The sequence below is a fragment of the Stylophora pistillata genome, chromosome 14 (genome assembly GCF_964205215.1).
Source record: "Stylophora pistillata chromosome 14, jaStyPist1.2, whole genome shotgun sequence".
NCBI classification, from domain to species: Eukaryota; Metazoa; Cnidaria; class Anthozoa; order Scleractinia; family Pocilloporidae; genus Stylophora; species Stylophora pistillata.
The window spans coordinates 9412584-9428064 of NC_142532.1; the positions used below are offsets into that span (position 1 = coordinate 9412584).

Consider the following 15481-nt stretch of genomic DNA (forward strand, 5'->3'; position numbering starts at 1 on the left):
TCTCTTACCTTTATACGAATGATTAGAGCCATAAACCTATATAAGAAATCGGAAAGTCCAAATCATCTTCATTGCTTCTGAAACTCAGTCCAGTCTCTTTTGTCAAATTGTACAGACGCTAATAAAAATCTTTTCTAGAGAAGAAAAGGCCAAATGTAAACTAAAGAAGCAAACTAACGTTGAAAACACTGACGCATCTGGTACATTTTAAAACTACTACCTCGAGGTATTTGGTCGACGTAAATAACTGAACACAAAGGTTTCCCACAGCAAGAAGTAGACGCGGATTCTTACTATTCCTTATTTCTTCGAGACGATTATCTGTTGTTTAAGCAACAAAGAACAAATCTACCCAATTCAAGAGAAAAAAAAATCTCCTTCAAACATTTTGTCTTTTTCCTTTCGTAAATACTGAGCTCTTTTCGTAGCATTTAAAGACAATGAAACATAACCAGCCTGATGATATTGGCAGAAGGGCTCGTAAATGATTCTTAGATATTTTTTAAAAGACTTGATGCTTTGACTGAGGATTTCAAAAAAAATCAGTGGAGAAACCAAATGAAAAAAATAGATAATAGATGAAAACAAAGATATGCTACATCAGAGCATAAATATATCTGCCTTGACTCCGACTTGTGGCTAATTTTGCGCGTTCGAGTAACTCTCAGGATTTTTCTTTCCAAGAAAATAGAAATCATTGGTCATTTAAGGCAAAAGGTAATACAACTTCTCCCTTTTAGGACTTCGGTTATCATTTAAATTGACGTCTATTATACCTTGCTTTCAAAACAAAACAGTACAAGACAAAAACAATTATTTTCTGACGTGAATGGATTCACGACCCTGCTCTTCATCAGTCTTTCACTCAGCTGCTTATTGGGTTATTGACGGCGAAATAGCCTTTGTTAATCGTATTAGAATTTATGATAAGATTAAGTGTCACTAATAAAGAGATAATTTGCAAGGACAAGATTAAGACTGACATCAAAGCTAAAAACATCATTTCATCAGCCTGACCTCGGTGAAACGTGAGCCAAGGATAGCTAAAAAATGAAACTAACCCAAGATCAAAGAACAAACATAAAAGAATCAAAAAGTAGTCAGTTCATGTTTGATTAGATTTGATCCTCTAAAAAATTGAAACACAAGAACGTTACGTCGTATAGCTACGGGTCCTATATGACAGAGCTCTATCTGAACCATGAAAACTGGGTAATGTCAGGGAGAATTTTTCATGCCTTTGTTAAGTCGAAAGGCAGTATTACGGTGGATGAAACACGTACTCTATAGACTGCTATTTAACTAATTTCTGCTAACTCGCGGTTTCAGGGCCGTTCGAGAATGAAAATGAGGTTAAAAATAAATTGTTCTCACCTACTTTAATAAAGTTCTTATAATAAGATCTTTTTAAATAAGATATTTTTAAAACAAAAACTTAACATAGAAATGGAAAAACTCTTCCTCAAAACCTGTTAAGATAACAGATGATATCCAGTTATTGACTCAATAATATAATCTGCTTAGAAGTAAGCTAAGCATGAAGTATCAAGCTAAGTAACAGGTTAGCAGATTCTTTACGCGACCTATTCAAAATATTCATTAGGTCACTTGTGAGCAGAAAACTGTCTGGTATTTGGGCATATATAGATAATCAGTTAATTCCCCTTAGACCAAACTTCTGGGCTCACGTTGGACACAAGTCTAACACGAAAACCATGGGGCGATACATCCCAACAGTTTTAGCGGTTTTCATATCCTTTTGTTTTCTGGGAATTACTAAAGGTATGCAGAACTGAAAATTTTCTAAGTCAGTTGTAGTTCGTAGACTTGTTAAACTGTGTACCTAACATGCCACTTTGTTCAAAATTTAAACATTGGCGTCATATAAGAATACTCTAAAATTTGAAATGGATGCTAAGTTGTTTTTGAATTGAATGAATACTAAAACCATTTGAATGGCAAAGTAAGAGTTGCAAACTCAGACAAACTGTTTTGTATGCAATTCATGAGATGCAATGAATCACAGTGTTTTGGAATTCAAGGTAGTCCAAGTCTAAGTATTTTTAAAAATTGTTTTACATTTCTTATTAGCTCAGAAGCATTTTTACCAGTCGCAGCCTCTTTGCCAATAGGAAAAAAATAAATTTCCTCTCGCAGCTCTTGAATACTCTTCTCGTTCTTGATTAATATTGCGTTCATTTATTTCGTTATAAAAGCTTTCCAAAATAGTTTTCAAAATTTCATTTTTAACGGGTTTGTAAATTAGGAGAAATCGAAATAGTTGAATGTCTTCTGCCAGTTTTTGCTACTCCGTCAACGGCATTGTCCGAAAATTACGATCTTTGTAAATCTGTTCCACACATATTTTTTTTCTTCACGGGATCAAAGCGAGCAAGATTGCCGCCCTCGAGTGGCCAATCATACACATAATTCGCTACATCCTGCTCACGGACGCTTCAAGATTAAGAATGGTTTTAGTAAAAACTTAATCATTAGATGACGCAATTCAAGAGTTTTCATTGGCTTAGCCATCATTGGTTATGAGCCATTATACCATGCTCTACAAATATTGAAAGTGTACGCACGCTTCAGCTTATAATTGAACCGAAGCTAAAATTTATCTATCTATACGCTGTGGCGTTTTTTATTAAACAGTTATTATCTCAATTCAACGCGCGCTCGTGCAAAAATTGTTTAATAATGGTCTTACTAAGATCACCGTGAATGGACGCCATTATCAACAGTCCCTATAGGACAGCTGTGTCATTAAGCGTTTGTTACGCTGTTTGGTTCAAAATTCACAAAATTTTCTTTAAGCCTATGTTGTCTAATACTCCAGTTGGACTGAATTAAGAAGACACTTGAAGTCAGCTATCAAAATAAGCTGCTAAGCTGGAGTACATATTCCTCAAAAAGAATAAGTTGTCCGATCGCAGATTGAGCTCGTCTGCCACAGTGTTTAAACCCAAAAAAAAAATAATAATAATTTGTGTTGGCGCGTGTTAAGGAGGAAACTAGCTACAGAGCGTACTATGCCTCGCAAGAGGCTCCAAGGATTGGTTCAGTCAATTCTACTCACAGAAAATTTACTTCTCCCAATTCTTCAGTCTGACTACTTACTCTGAGTATTTCAGGTCACCTGACTGACAACTCCATAGAGAAAGATCCTCTATTGAATATCGCTGGACATGTGTGGACATGCTAGCCAACTAATCTTGGAGGATTTAACATATGTTGTCAGAAAAATGACCCAAACACTTTCATAGGAGTCTCATAAAAGAACAACAACGTGCTTAATGATTCCAATCAAACAAATAACCTTGGCCTGCCGAAGCCAAAACTAGAGCTTTAGTGTGAGCCCAAGACAAGATCAGAAGACACACTAAGCACGTCCACTGAAGGAAGTTAGATAAAACAGTAACAATCAGGAAACTCATTGCGATAGCCGAAACCCAAATTAGTTCAGACGAACTAAACGCTAAATATAAACAAAAATTACCAAATGATACTTGGCTAATTTGAACATTATATCGGCTTCAAAATGGTTCAATGAACATATTTCATTTCTATCAGGTGAAAGGGCATTTGAGCGCACCGTAAATGGAAATGGTCCTGCAAGTAGCATACCTCCAGGTATTTCTTTACTCTACTAAGATTTAAGTCAAGAATTACAAAGAGGGAGGACAAATTGCTATCATGATTTATCTTATATTAGGTGAAGATGGTTTCATCGTAACTCTAGAGGTATTTTCTGGCGTTCCTGATCCACAATGGACGATTGGACTGGACGACCCAAAGTTCAGTGAAGTGAAAGGGCTTTTCAGAGCTGCAAACAAATACAAAATAGAGGAGGCACCAGCAAAGCTTGGATATGAGGGATTTGTAGTACAGGAGGTGAAGAAGGGGCAATATGAGCCATCAGTATTGATTGTGAGTCCCGAAACAGAGGAACTACAACTTCTCCTACTCAAAACTGGCCCTTCCGATAAAGTTCCGACAAAACTGAACGAACTCGTGGAGAAAGAAATTAAGAGTGAAAATGTCAAACCAACGAAACGAAGTCGAATGAAACGCTACGCGCCATGGTATCAACCAGAAAAATGGAACGACGGTATTCAAATGTATTTTAGCAATTGTTACAACTACGCAACCACAAAAATGACCAACACCTTTGCACAGCCCGGGAAACAGAGTGGACTGTCGTTTCCGTCCCCATATAACGGAGAGGACGTAAAGAGATTAGCAGAGGCCGATGGTTGTGTTTTCACGCCTGCTAAAAAACACATGTGCGCTCCTTCCGGTGATGAACACTTGGCGGCACTTTTTGTTTCCACCAGTAAGTACTTCAAAACACTTGTAATATAGTATCGAAAATAACCTTGTGAGATACAAAATGTGACTACCATCTACATGGCTTGAACATAAGTTTACGCAGCTTACGAGGTTTCTCAAAACTATTGGTTATGGGCACTACTGGTGTACAAGGGGGGGTCCAGTCGGTATTCTGTGTAGAGAGTGACACTGATTTTTTTCAGGAGGCTCAATATAACAGACCAATGACTCTAGCCATTTCAAACTCTAGCTCTTCCGGATTTAATTACGCCTCCCAAACACCCTTAGTTCCATCGCAGCCTTTCTTTGGACTATCACAAAACGCTCCCCCATGGGCGTTGCGTGACTTCACAAACCACGGCGGCGTAGGAGACTAAACACCCTATGCTTGATTCATATTTTTCTTTATTACGAGTTTTTTCAATTATTATGAACGTCATTGCTTTTTATTTCCTTCAGCAAAGGATCTTGAAGATTACCACTGGTACAGATTGGACAACAATGGATACTGGTCTCACAAACCCGGCTCAAGTCCTGCCACTAACCTTGATGGAAATGATGAAAAGATCATTGATCCAAGAAACGCTGCTAACGGTTACATACCCTACAAATTTGTTTGCTTCATGACCATCAATAGAAAAACTATTGTAGTCAGATAAATTTTTGTCATGATCGTGATCTGTTAGGTCATCCAATCAATCTAACGTAATTTAAAAATGAACAAACAAATAGTTCTGACCGGTTGAATTAAAAGAGTTATTTGTATGAGTAAAAAAATGTCTTCGTTGTCGCCTCTTTATCAACAGCTCGTCAGGTCGCAGTTTATGCTTCAGAAATGGTAGTTTTAATCGTTGTATTTTATTTTGATTCACGGCCTGCATGTTGTATAAAGTCTAATTTTGTAGGACTCAACAAATTGTCTCAACAAAGTGTCTCAACAAAATGTCTCAACAAAATGTCTCAACAAAATGGCTCAACAAAATGTCTCAACAAAATGGCTCAACAAAATGGCTCGTCAAAATGGCTCTATCCTCCCGGTTAGCTCAATGGATAGAGCACTGGATTGTTGTGCGGGAGGTCGAGGGTTCGAGCCCCGGCCGGACCAACACTCAAAGTCTTAAAATAAATGAGAAGAATATGCTACCTTTCTATAACATCAAGAAATGGTTAGATATTCTAGTCTTCTCGGATAGGGACGAATAAATGGAGGTCCCGTCTCCTACAGGGTTAGGGGTAGAAGACGTTAATTTCCCACGCACGAGATTACTGTGTGATGGATGTCCTCCCCTGGGGTGGGATGGGCGGGTTAGGATTGATTGTAAAGCGCTGTTGATCTGTCATTGTAAATAGCGCTCTATAAGTGATAAATTGTTATTGTTGTTGATGTCGTCAGCTGTTCTGCTGTCCGCTGTTTGTGTGTTCCTTTTATGCTCAAGAGGATTTCAATTTGCCTATTGTGGGATTATTCACTGCTTTCGATACAGGCCAAGGAAAACCTTCCTTCCGAATTTGGTATTGAATGGTACCCAGTACTCCTGACGGGGTGCCTGGGTAAGACTGATTTAGCAGCTATTATTTTAAAATAAACAGCCACAACAAAATTTCATCTATTAAAAACCAATTTGAAAACTGAAAAATTGCGTTGAAACCTATCCTTGTTTTTAAAGGAGTTCCTTTCTTTGGGAGACAACGATTGATTATTTTCCAAATCAACTTCTACTTTAAAGATGCTTGCGCGGGGAAATGGCACTCTTAGAATTGTCAAGAATTACTCTTCAACACTGTAGATAGCGCTCATAAACGCGGCAAGGGGGATCATAACATTTTCTCCGGTAACTGAATATATAGTTGAAAAGATTGTTGAGAGATCTACCAACGAAAGAAATTACTGGTGCAACCAGGTAACTAGTTAAAAGTTGAAGGCACTCCGAATTTGTACATGATCATCCATTTTTTCGAAAAGGATATTGTAGCGAAAGCCGAAACCGTGTACCTCCCTGTTAGAACGAAATGTGTTACTTTTGTTACCACCCCCCTCGGGGTAGTTGTTGTTGTGTGTAAAAAAGACAACATGGCCGCTTGTTGTGTTCGATCAGTACGTTAGAAATTAAGTGCCTTCGGACCCGAAAATGGACTTATCACATTGGCGGCAGCGTTGGTCCACTCCTATCAGGTCAGAGAATCCTTTCAAAACGGATTTGGAGGCGCTTAGCCCGTTTTTTGTACGATCGGAGGTCGGGGATAGCACACTTCCAGCGACCGAAACACCACGTGCTTCGACTTCACAGTCACCAGAGGTCGGGGATAGCACACTTCCAGCGACCGAAACACCACGTGCGTCGACTGCAAATCCATTCCGACGTAACGAGGCTGACTTGTTAACCCTCGCAAAGTCATCAGAGGTCGGAGATAGCACACTACTTCCAGCGACCGAAACGTCACGTGCTTCGATTGCAAATCCATTCCGGCGTAACGATGATGACTTGTTAACCCTCGCAAAGTCACAAGGGTTGACGGTGGTCCGTCAAACAAGGAAACCTGTTAAACTACCGGAAGATTTCGATGGAAAACAACCCCTGAAAGAATATCTGATGCATTTTGAGCGCTGCTCGATCGTCAATGGATGGACCGAGGAAGAAAAGGCGATGTTTCTGGCCGCCAGTCTTCGTGGTGACAGTAGGAAATTATTAAGTGGACTCACGGATTCAGATTGTCAACAATACGACAAAATTGTGGAGAGATTGCAGCTACGATTTGGCGTGGAGAAACAAGCCGAGTTACATCAGGCCAGGCTGTTAAATCGTCGACAATTCGAAGGTGAGAGTTTACAAGTGTTAGCTACAGATATTCGTTCAATGGTAGATCTAGCATACCAGGATTTGGGTGTTTCCGTGCAGGAACGTTTTGCTGTCCAACATTTTATTGATGCTTTGAGTGATAAGGATGATAGGCTGTATCTTAGACGGGAAAAACCGGGAACTCTCGACCAAGCCCTTTCCCTAGCTAGAGAGTTGGAATCCCTCCGACTTCTAGACAACAATAATTCTTTCAGACGGGCGGGTAGTAAAGTCAGAGCCATGGAAACAGAACGAACACAATTGCAAACAAAGGTGGATGGGCTTAGGCTTCAGATAGACCAGCAACAACAGCAATTAGAAGCTCAGCAAAGCATCATCACGCAATTGAATGAATTTCTTGCAAACCAACTACAGCCACAGGGAAACCAAACCAGGGGATGGGAATGCTGGCATTGTGGAAAGAGGGGACACATGAGAAAAGAATGCCCTAAACGAAGGGGACGACCGGCAACTGACCAGTACTCGGGAAACGGGAACAGGGTGTCCTCGAGGGCCCAGTAGGATACCTGGACAGTCATGGGCCTCAAAGTTCTAACACTGCAGTTGACAATCTTAAAGAGGGTGGGAATGTGATAGTAGTACCTAATCGGAGATCTCGCCCCTATGGACTTTACGTCATTGGGTTCATAGGACAGTGTAAAGTTGTTTGGCTGGTAGATACGGGTGCCGTGAGAAATGTTTTATCCTATGAGTGCTACAAGAGGTTACCTGAGGATGCTAAATTCCCCTTACGTGAAGATGGCTCACAAGTGTTTGTGGCAGACGGGCGCAGAACCAATACGTATGGCACAGGGGAGATTACTATAAGGATAGGAACTCAAGATGTAAGCTTACGTGTTCTGGTAGCCGACATTGAGGACTCTGCCATATTAGGCATGGAATTCTTGTCTGATGTAGATGCAAAGATTGACCTAGTTCAGCAACAACTTCTTATCAATGGAGAGGAAATTGACTGTTGTAGTGAGAGTTTCCAGCAACTCAGTCTCAGATGTGTAACTCGCCGGGTTGTAGTGATAGAACCACATTGTGAAGCAGTAATTCCAGTTCATCTTATCCACCGACAGTCCAAAGCTGAAAATGCTAATCAAGGATTGCGAATCCTAGAGCCCTGTGGCAACCGTCTACAAGACAAAGGCCTGTATATTGGAAGGACTCTGGTTTCTGCAGGAGATAACGGCCTTGTACCAGTGCGAATTCTTAACACTGCTGACAAAACGCAAACCATCGGTGCTCAGACTGTGGTAGCTGTGGCCAAACCAGTTTCCAACGTGGCAGAGCTGGAGTTTCCTGAAATTAACTCTCAGGGCTCCACAAGGGGAATTGACCAAAGTCAGAGGAGGGCGGAGGAAAGTGGAGACTTGTTACCAGATCCACTCAGAGAACTTTCGCGGCGCAGTTCAGAACAGTTGACCGAAGAAGAAAGCCAGGCAGTTGCTGGACTTTTACACCGGCATAAAGACGTATTCTCCTTGTCAGAACAAGATCTTGGCAGAACCAACCTAGTGACACACAATATCGACACAGGCGATGCAAGACCAATCAAACAGCATCCTCGCCGCACATCACCATCGAAACATGCGGAAATTGAGAGGCAGGTGGAGGACTTGTTACAACGTGGAATTGTGAAGAAATCCAACAGTCCGTGGTCATCTCCTGTGGTGTTAGTTACCAAGAAGGATGGCTCGCAAAGGTTCTGTGTAGATTACAGACAGGTCAACGCAGTAACAGTCAAAGATGCTTACCCGTTGCCAAGGATTGATGACTCTCTGTGTTCTCTTTCCGGTGCAAAATGGTTCTCCACCTTGGATCTGGCATCGGGGTATTGGCAAGTCCCTATGGACCCAGCTAGCAGTGGTAAAGCAGCCTTCGTAACCATTTCTGGTCTCTACGAGTGGAATGTTATGCCTTTCGGTCTCACTTCATCACCAAGTACCTTTGAAAGATTAATGGAACTGATCTTAGCAGGGCTAAGGTTTGAGACCTGCCTTATCTACCTTGATGATACAATTGTGTATGGGAGAACTTTTCAAGAGGAACTGGAGCGTCTAGAGGAAGTGTTCGTTCGCCTTGCATCAGCTGGACTTAAGTTGAAACCAAGCAAATGTCTGCTGTTCCAGAAACGCGTCGCATATCTTGGCCATATTGTATCTGAGAAGGGCATCGAGACTGACCCTGCGAAGGTTAAACGAGTTCATGAGTGGCCAGTACCTGAGAATGCAACTGAAGTAAAGAGCTTTCTAGGACTTGCCAGTTACTATCGACGTTTTGTTCCAAATTTTGCCCTGGTAGCCAGGCCTCTTCACAAACTGACTGAAGTAAATGTTGACTTTACTTGGACATCCGAGTGTCAGGTGTCGTTTGATACCTTGAAGACCTTGTTGGCCACAGCTCCTGTCTTGTCATACCCAGATTTCACTGCGGAGTTCATACTTGACACTGATGCCAGCAACCATGGTATTGGAGCCGTCTTGAGTCAGTTAAAGAATGGGGTGGAGCATCCAGTTGCTTATGCGAGCAGAACGTTGACCAAGGCCGAGAGAAACTACTGCGTTACGCGGAAAGAGCTGCTTGCTGTTGTGGAGTTTGTGAAGCAGTTTCGTCACTATTTGCAGGGGCCGAAGTTTCGCATAAGGACTGACCACGCCCCCCTTCGCTCAGTGCTTAAAGTCAAGGAACCAGAGGGACAGTTGGCAAGATGGATAGAGTTCCTCAGTGTGTTTAGATATGAGATTGAGTATCGAGAAGGCCAACGACATCAAAATGCTGACGCCATGTCACGAAGACCTTGTAACGATGGTTGCAAATGGTGTAAGGAGTGGAAGAAGGTTGAGCAAGTGGTTAGTGTTGCTGTTCAGACTGATGTTTCCCAGGGTAGGAGTGACGAGTTTGTAAAGGAGCAAACGGAAATTCTTCACGATAAGCGAGGTGGAGCAGAATTGTCGTCAGCTACTACTGAACGTTGCTTTACCAATGATCAGCCTGAAACGTGGTGCAAAACGATCAAACTGGAACCAACGTGGACTCGAGAGTACCTTCATGAGCAACAAGCAGCAGATCCTAGCCTAAAGGTGATATTACAGTGCAAAGGTGCAAGTGCAGTCCGACCGAAGTGGGAAGATGTCTCTCCATATGACCGCACAGTGAAGGCACTTTGGGCCCAGTGGGACCAACTGGAAATCCGAGATCAAGTACTATGCCGGAGGTGGGAAGAGGGAAGTGGTACTAAAATACAGTACCAGATTGTACTTCCAAGCAACCTGCAAGAAACGGCGCTCAGAGCTCATCACAACCATACAACTGCAAGTCACCGGGGTGTCAACAAGACACTGGGAGCGCTTAGAGCTCGGTACTACTGGCCAGGCCTAACTTCACGAGTCAAGAGATGGATCAAAGTTTGTCATGAGTGTGGTGCCAAGAAGAGCTGGGGACGGAAGCGACGTTCGCCTCTGAAGCAATATGTGGTTGGTGCTCCGATGGAACGTCTTGCGATGGACATACTTGGACCACTACCTCAGACACCTCGTGGTAATAAATTTGTTCTTGTTGTAACCGACTACTTTACAAAGTGGACTGAAAGCTATCCTATCCCGAATCAAGAAGCTGTTACAGTAGCTGAAAAGTTGGTGGGTGAGTTCGTGTGTCGTTTTGGAGTTCCTCGGGAGTTACAGAGTGATCAGGGAACGAACTTTGAGTCCAAAGTCATGGCTGAAGTGTGTAAGCTCTTGGATATCGAGAATACTAGAACCACCCCGTTGCATCCACAGTCAGACGGACAGGTGGAACGGTACAATCGAACATTGGTTGAAATGCTGCGAGGAAAACTTAAAGAAAGTCAAGAGGACTGGGACTTACAACTTCAATCTTGCATGATGGCCTACAGAAGCTCTGTGCATGAGTCTACGGGGGAAACCCCAAACATGCTAATGCTTGGACGTGAAATTGAAGTCCCACTTGACGTAGTCACTGAGTCAACTCCAGATACGCCGCCTCTGTCAACTGAGTATGCATTGGCTCTTCAACAGAGACTGTCTGGCGCCCACGAGGTAGCACGACGACATCTCGGAAAAGCAGCAGAACGGCAGAAGAGAAACTATGACAAACGAGTGTCCAGTAAGCCTTTCCGGGTGGGAGACAGCGTCTGGCTGCACAACGTACGCCGAAAGAAAGGCAGGAACCCCAAGTTGGATTGTCCGTGGGAAGGGCCTTATTTGGTGGTGTCTGTGTTGTCAGATGTAACCTATCGTATTCAAAAAAGTCGAAGGGCAAAAGCTAAAGTTATTCACGCAGACCGACTCAAGCCATATCTCGGACCAGCATTGAGGAGCTGGATTTCGGAGGAAGGAGAGACTGTTACGCCTGTATCCCAAGCTGCGAGTGTTGGAGAAATTGAGCCTGTTATCCCGGGTGGCTCTGTTCCAACGGTGCTGAGGGAAGGTGTTCTGGATGGCAGCATTGCCGTGGAGTCTCAGAATTCTGTTCATGGTAGCATCCAACCTGATTCAACAACAATGTCCGAGAAGCCTGAATCTGATGCGGAGAACAGTGACGACGAAGCAGACTCGGGAAGGGGTACAGATGCAGAGATACCTGCTGATGCCCTGCAAGTGGTTCCAGTTGTAGACCAACAGGGCGTGTTGGAGAAGGACAGTGGGACCCCTTCCCGAGGAAGCCTACCACATAATGTACGGACACGTTATGGAAGGGAGCGGAGAGAACCAAATCGTTACGGTGATTGGATCTAACCCCTTCATTACCTTGGACATTGAACACTCAAATAGACTTTTAAAGAGTTTCTTAAGCGTGATAGACAGGAGGAACTTTGAGTGACATTAGTTTCTATTGTTTACTGATCAGTGCTTGTTGTTTTAGAAGAACTTTACAAGACGTTCAGAGCTGTTGTTGAATTGTTAAATTTTATTCGTTCCTGTTAGAGTGGTTAGCACCGTGACACTGAGGACAGTGTCTCTTAGGAGGGGGAGCATTGTAGCGAAAGCCGAAACCGTGTACCTCCCTATTAGAACGAAATGTGTTACTTTCGTTACCACCCCCCTCGGGGTGGTTGTTGTTGTGTGTAATAAAGACAACATGGCCGCTTGTTGTGTTCGATCAGTACGTTAGAAATTAAGTGCCTGCGGACCCGAAAATGGACTTATCACAATATCATGATTTACGATATAAAAAGCTTTAGCAAAGTCTAAGAAAGACCCAAAAGCACCTTTGTTGCTATCTACATATTTCCTTGGAATATCAACAATTCGTGACATAACTTGTGACGTCAAGAGTGTCCATCACTCAATACGAAATGTAGTTGATAGAGAAGATTGTGTTTCTCCAAATGATTTATAACTTTCTCACAAATGAGTTTTTCAAACTTTTCAAGATTTGTGTTAAATTTCGAAAATGACCGGATATATACCTTGATGCAGTAACTGGTGGATATCTATCGCCAGTGCTTCATAAATGTGGTTGTAGAAGCAACTTTGAAATGGAAATGCCTCCATTGATTTTTCGACCTTCAGATTTCTAACGTTGTGGAAAATGAAACTATTCAAGCAGTCTCATTGTCAATCGTTGGAAATTTATTTTATAAATTTTCACTGCGCTAAAAAGAGATATTAAGCTAATTATAAATCCTTTCTCTGACTATATTTGAGAAGTGTTTTTCTAATCGAGATTTGAAGACAGTTTTTTTACTATTTATTCGTGTTCCAATGAATTTTAAAGTGTTCATATCAAAATCTATATCGATTCAAATCAAACAGTTTTACCAGTTAGTCTTTCATGCAGCTCTAAAAATTTCATTTAGCTTACTTTTACCTTTCCTACTCTGGTTGTTTAAGCTAGCCGTTACTCCTACTGAAATAGGTTTTAAACGACTAATGTCTATCCTAAATAAACATTAAAGTAGCTGTTGACACCGTCTCGTCCCACATAAAAGCATGACGGCTGGTGATATGTTTAGGCTTGATATGTTCACTATGATACTCAAAATTTCATCCACATCATCATTTATAAGATTTTAAGACCAATTTTTGATAAATCTTAAAGGTAAACTCCCCAAGGCATTTTGGTTCGTTTGAAGTGGGTAAATTATTAGCAATCGCAAGGAACTTTGGGAGGTGTTCGGAAATGTTGGCGAGGCAAATATCTGATTAAATAACCCTTTCCGGCGTATTTGATCTGATTCGTTCGTGCCGTGAGCCTTAAGACAAATGATCGATAAAATTTCAATAAATTTCTGCTCCCACGCCATGGTTAAAAAGGGGACTGCTGGAACTATGCACTTCTTTTAAAGATCACATGCAGATCTGTATAATTCAATCATGCATATATTCTAAGCCTGGTGTTAACCAATACTGAAAGTCTGACGACGGCGAGAGGAAAAAAGTTACCCTCGGAAGAATTTCAGAAATGCATCCAAACAATGTCTGGATTTTTTTCCTTTTACATGTATAAGCGTTTCATTAAGTGTCCTCCAACATCCGCGTGGGTTATTTCGAAAGTAGACCGATTGAAACTGCACTGTGTAACCGAACTTAGTCATTCTTACCAAAGCATAACCAGTCCAGTCAATGAATGACAATTTTCTGCTCTGCGTTTCCCACAACGACTAGTTACAGGTTCTAAATCGAGAATCGAGTTGAAAAGATCTTTTGGATAACATTTCATTAGAGAACGGCATAAGGGCACAAGCATTGTGACTTCTTTTTTATTTCCTCATATTCGTGCCAGAGATTTACTTATCTTCTGATTTTTGGCTTGAACGCCTGGATAGTCACGACATGAGAAATATCTGCTTGTAAGTGTATAAGAGAGATTAGTATCGCCCAGTAAATGTGCTTGGAAGCCACCTGTAAATATTAGCACCCATAAATACCAAACTGAACTGAGGTCAGAACTTGGCAGCTTTGACAGCACTTTTCCAAAGGAAGACACAAAGCATCATGGAGAGATGGCACTTGATATTCGCGATGAGTTTTATGCTTTTTGCTGTCCATGGACACTCTAAAGGTTAGCGCCGAAAGACTATGATGTTCTTTAGTCTCACGTAAGGTTACCGACATGGCAAACTTCTTCATTTCAAGTCGTGATTGGTTTCAGTGGAATAGTTCAAAAGTATATAAAAAGCGAAAGCTTTTCTTTTGTTACTACTTATTCATTTTCCATTGGAATCTTTAAGTTCAGGTCTAAATTAACTATTCTTGTCCTTACCCCTTCTTTACGTCGAGTTTCTTTTCATATTCTCTTACAATAACAAACTAGAGAAACCTCATAACTGGTCACCAGCTCCTTGTATTTGAAGGTATACATATATACATACATACATAGGTTACCTACATAGGTTAATTTACCACTCCCCATAGGGGCTTTTCAGGGCCAACACCCACCCATCCCACCCAGGGAAGGACATCCACCTCACAAAGTAATCTCGTGCGTGGGAAATTAACGTCTCCTACCACTAACCCTGCAAGAGATGGGGCCCACGGTTTATTCTTCCTTATCCGAGAAGACTAGAATGTCTATCCATTTCTTGATTATAGAAAGGTAGCAAATTCTCCTCACTTATTTTAAGACCTTGAGTATTGGTCCGTTATCACATACATATTCCAGCGAAAAGCAATTCCGTGGAGTTAAAAGGAAAAACTTTTTAAATGAAACACCTCCCAAAACATGGAAAAAAAATTTTGTATCTTCAATGCAAAACTGTGTGATGCTAACGTAAAGTGATATGAAATGCTGGAGATGACAACTTAGGGAAAAATGCTGTGGTAACCTGCCATGGATCAGCATTTTACCCAATGGAAAACAGAATCATTTGTCTCACAATGATATGGGAAATTGAATCATGCTCTGACGATGTAGGCAACCTATCAAGTCAGCAAGTCTCTACCTTCCATGCGGTCTCTAAGGGCGCGTTTTTCTTCTTTCAGGGCTTATTTCATCATATTTCCCCAAGAATAGATTTTCATTTACTTTCTTGAGTTCTTCGTAGAGGTAGTAAATATGTAGCAGATAAGTGATATCAACCTTAATTATTTCAGTTGGAAAGGCTGTTATCAAAAGCAGAAGGACATATAAAGAAGCAACAGATGTTTTGCCAGGTGACAACGGACACTGTAGAGTTTATAATTACTGTTTGTGTTATCTGACATAAGAGGCGGTCAATAGATGGGCCGTCAAATGTTGAAGCTTTGGGACCTCAAAGCCGATGAAGTCCAAAAATTGAAAATTATTTAATTTGCAGTTAAATAAATCTAGCAGGAAAATATATGTCAATTTTTAGATACAGA

General features: G+C 41.4%; 1 protein-coding gene across 1 annotated transcript; it reads left to right on the forward strand.

Annotated features, from left to right (window-relative positions):
- Positions 1 to 1694: 1694 nt before the first annotated feature.
- On the forward strand, positions 1695 to 5103 carry LOC148716429 (uncharacterized). Its single transcript, XM_088745573.1, has 4 exons — positions 1695 to 1782; positions 3574 to 3633; positions 3716 to 4336; positions 4792 to 5103. The coding sequence occupies exons 1-4, from the start codon at positions 1716 to 1718 to the stop codon at positions 4989 to 4991; spliced, it is 948 nt and encodes a 315-aa protein (XP_088601699.1). The 5' UTR covers positions 1695 to 1715; the 3' UTR covers positions 4992 to 5103.
- The last annotated feature ends 10378 nt before the right edge of the window (positions 5104 to 15481 follow it).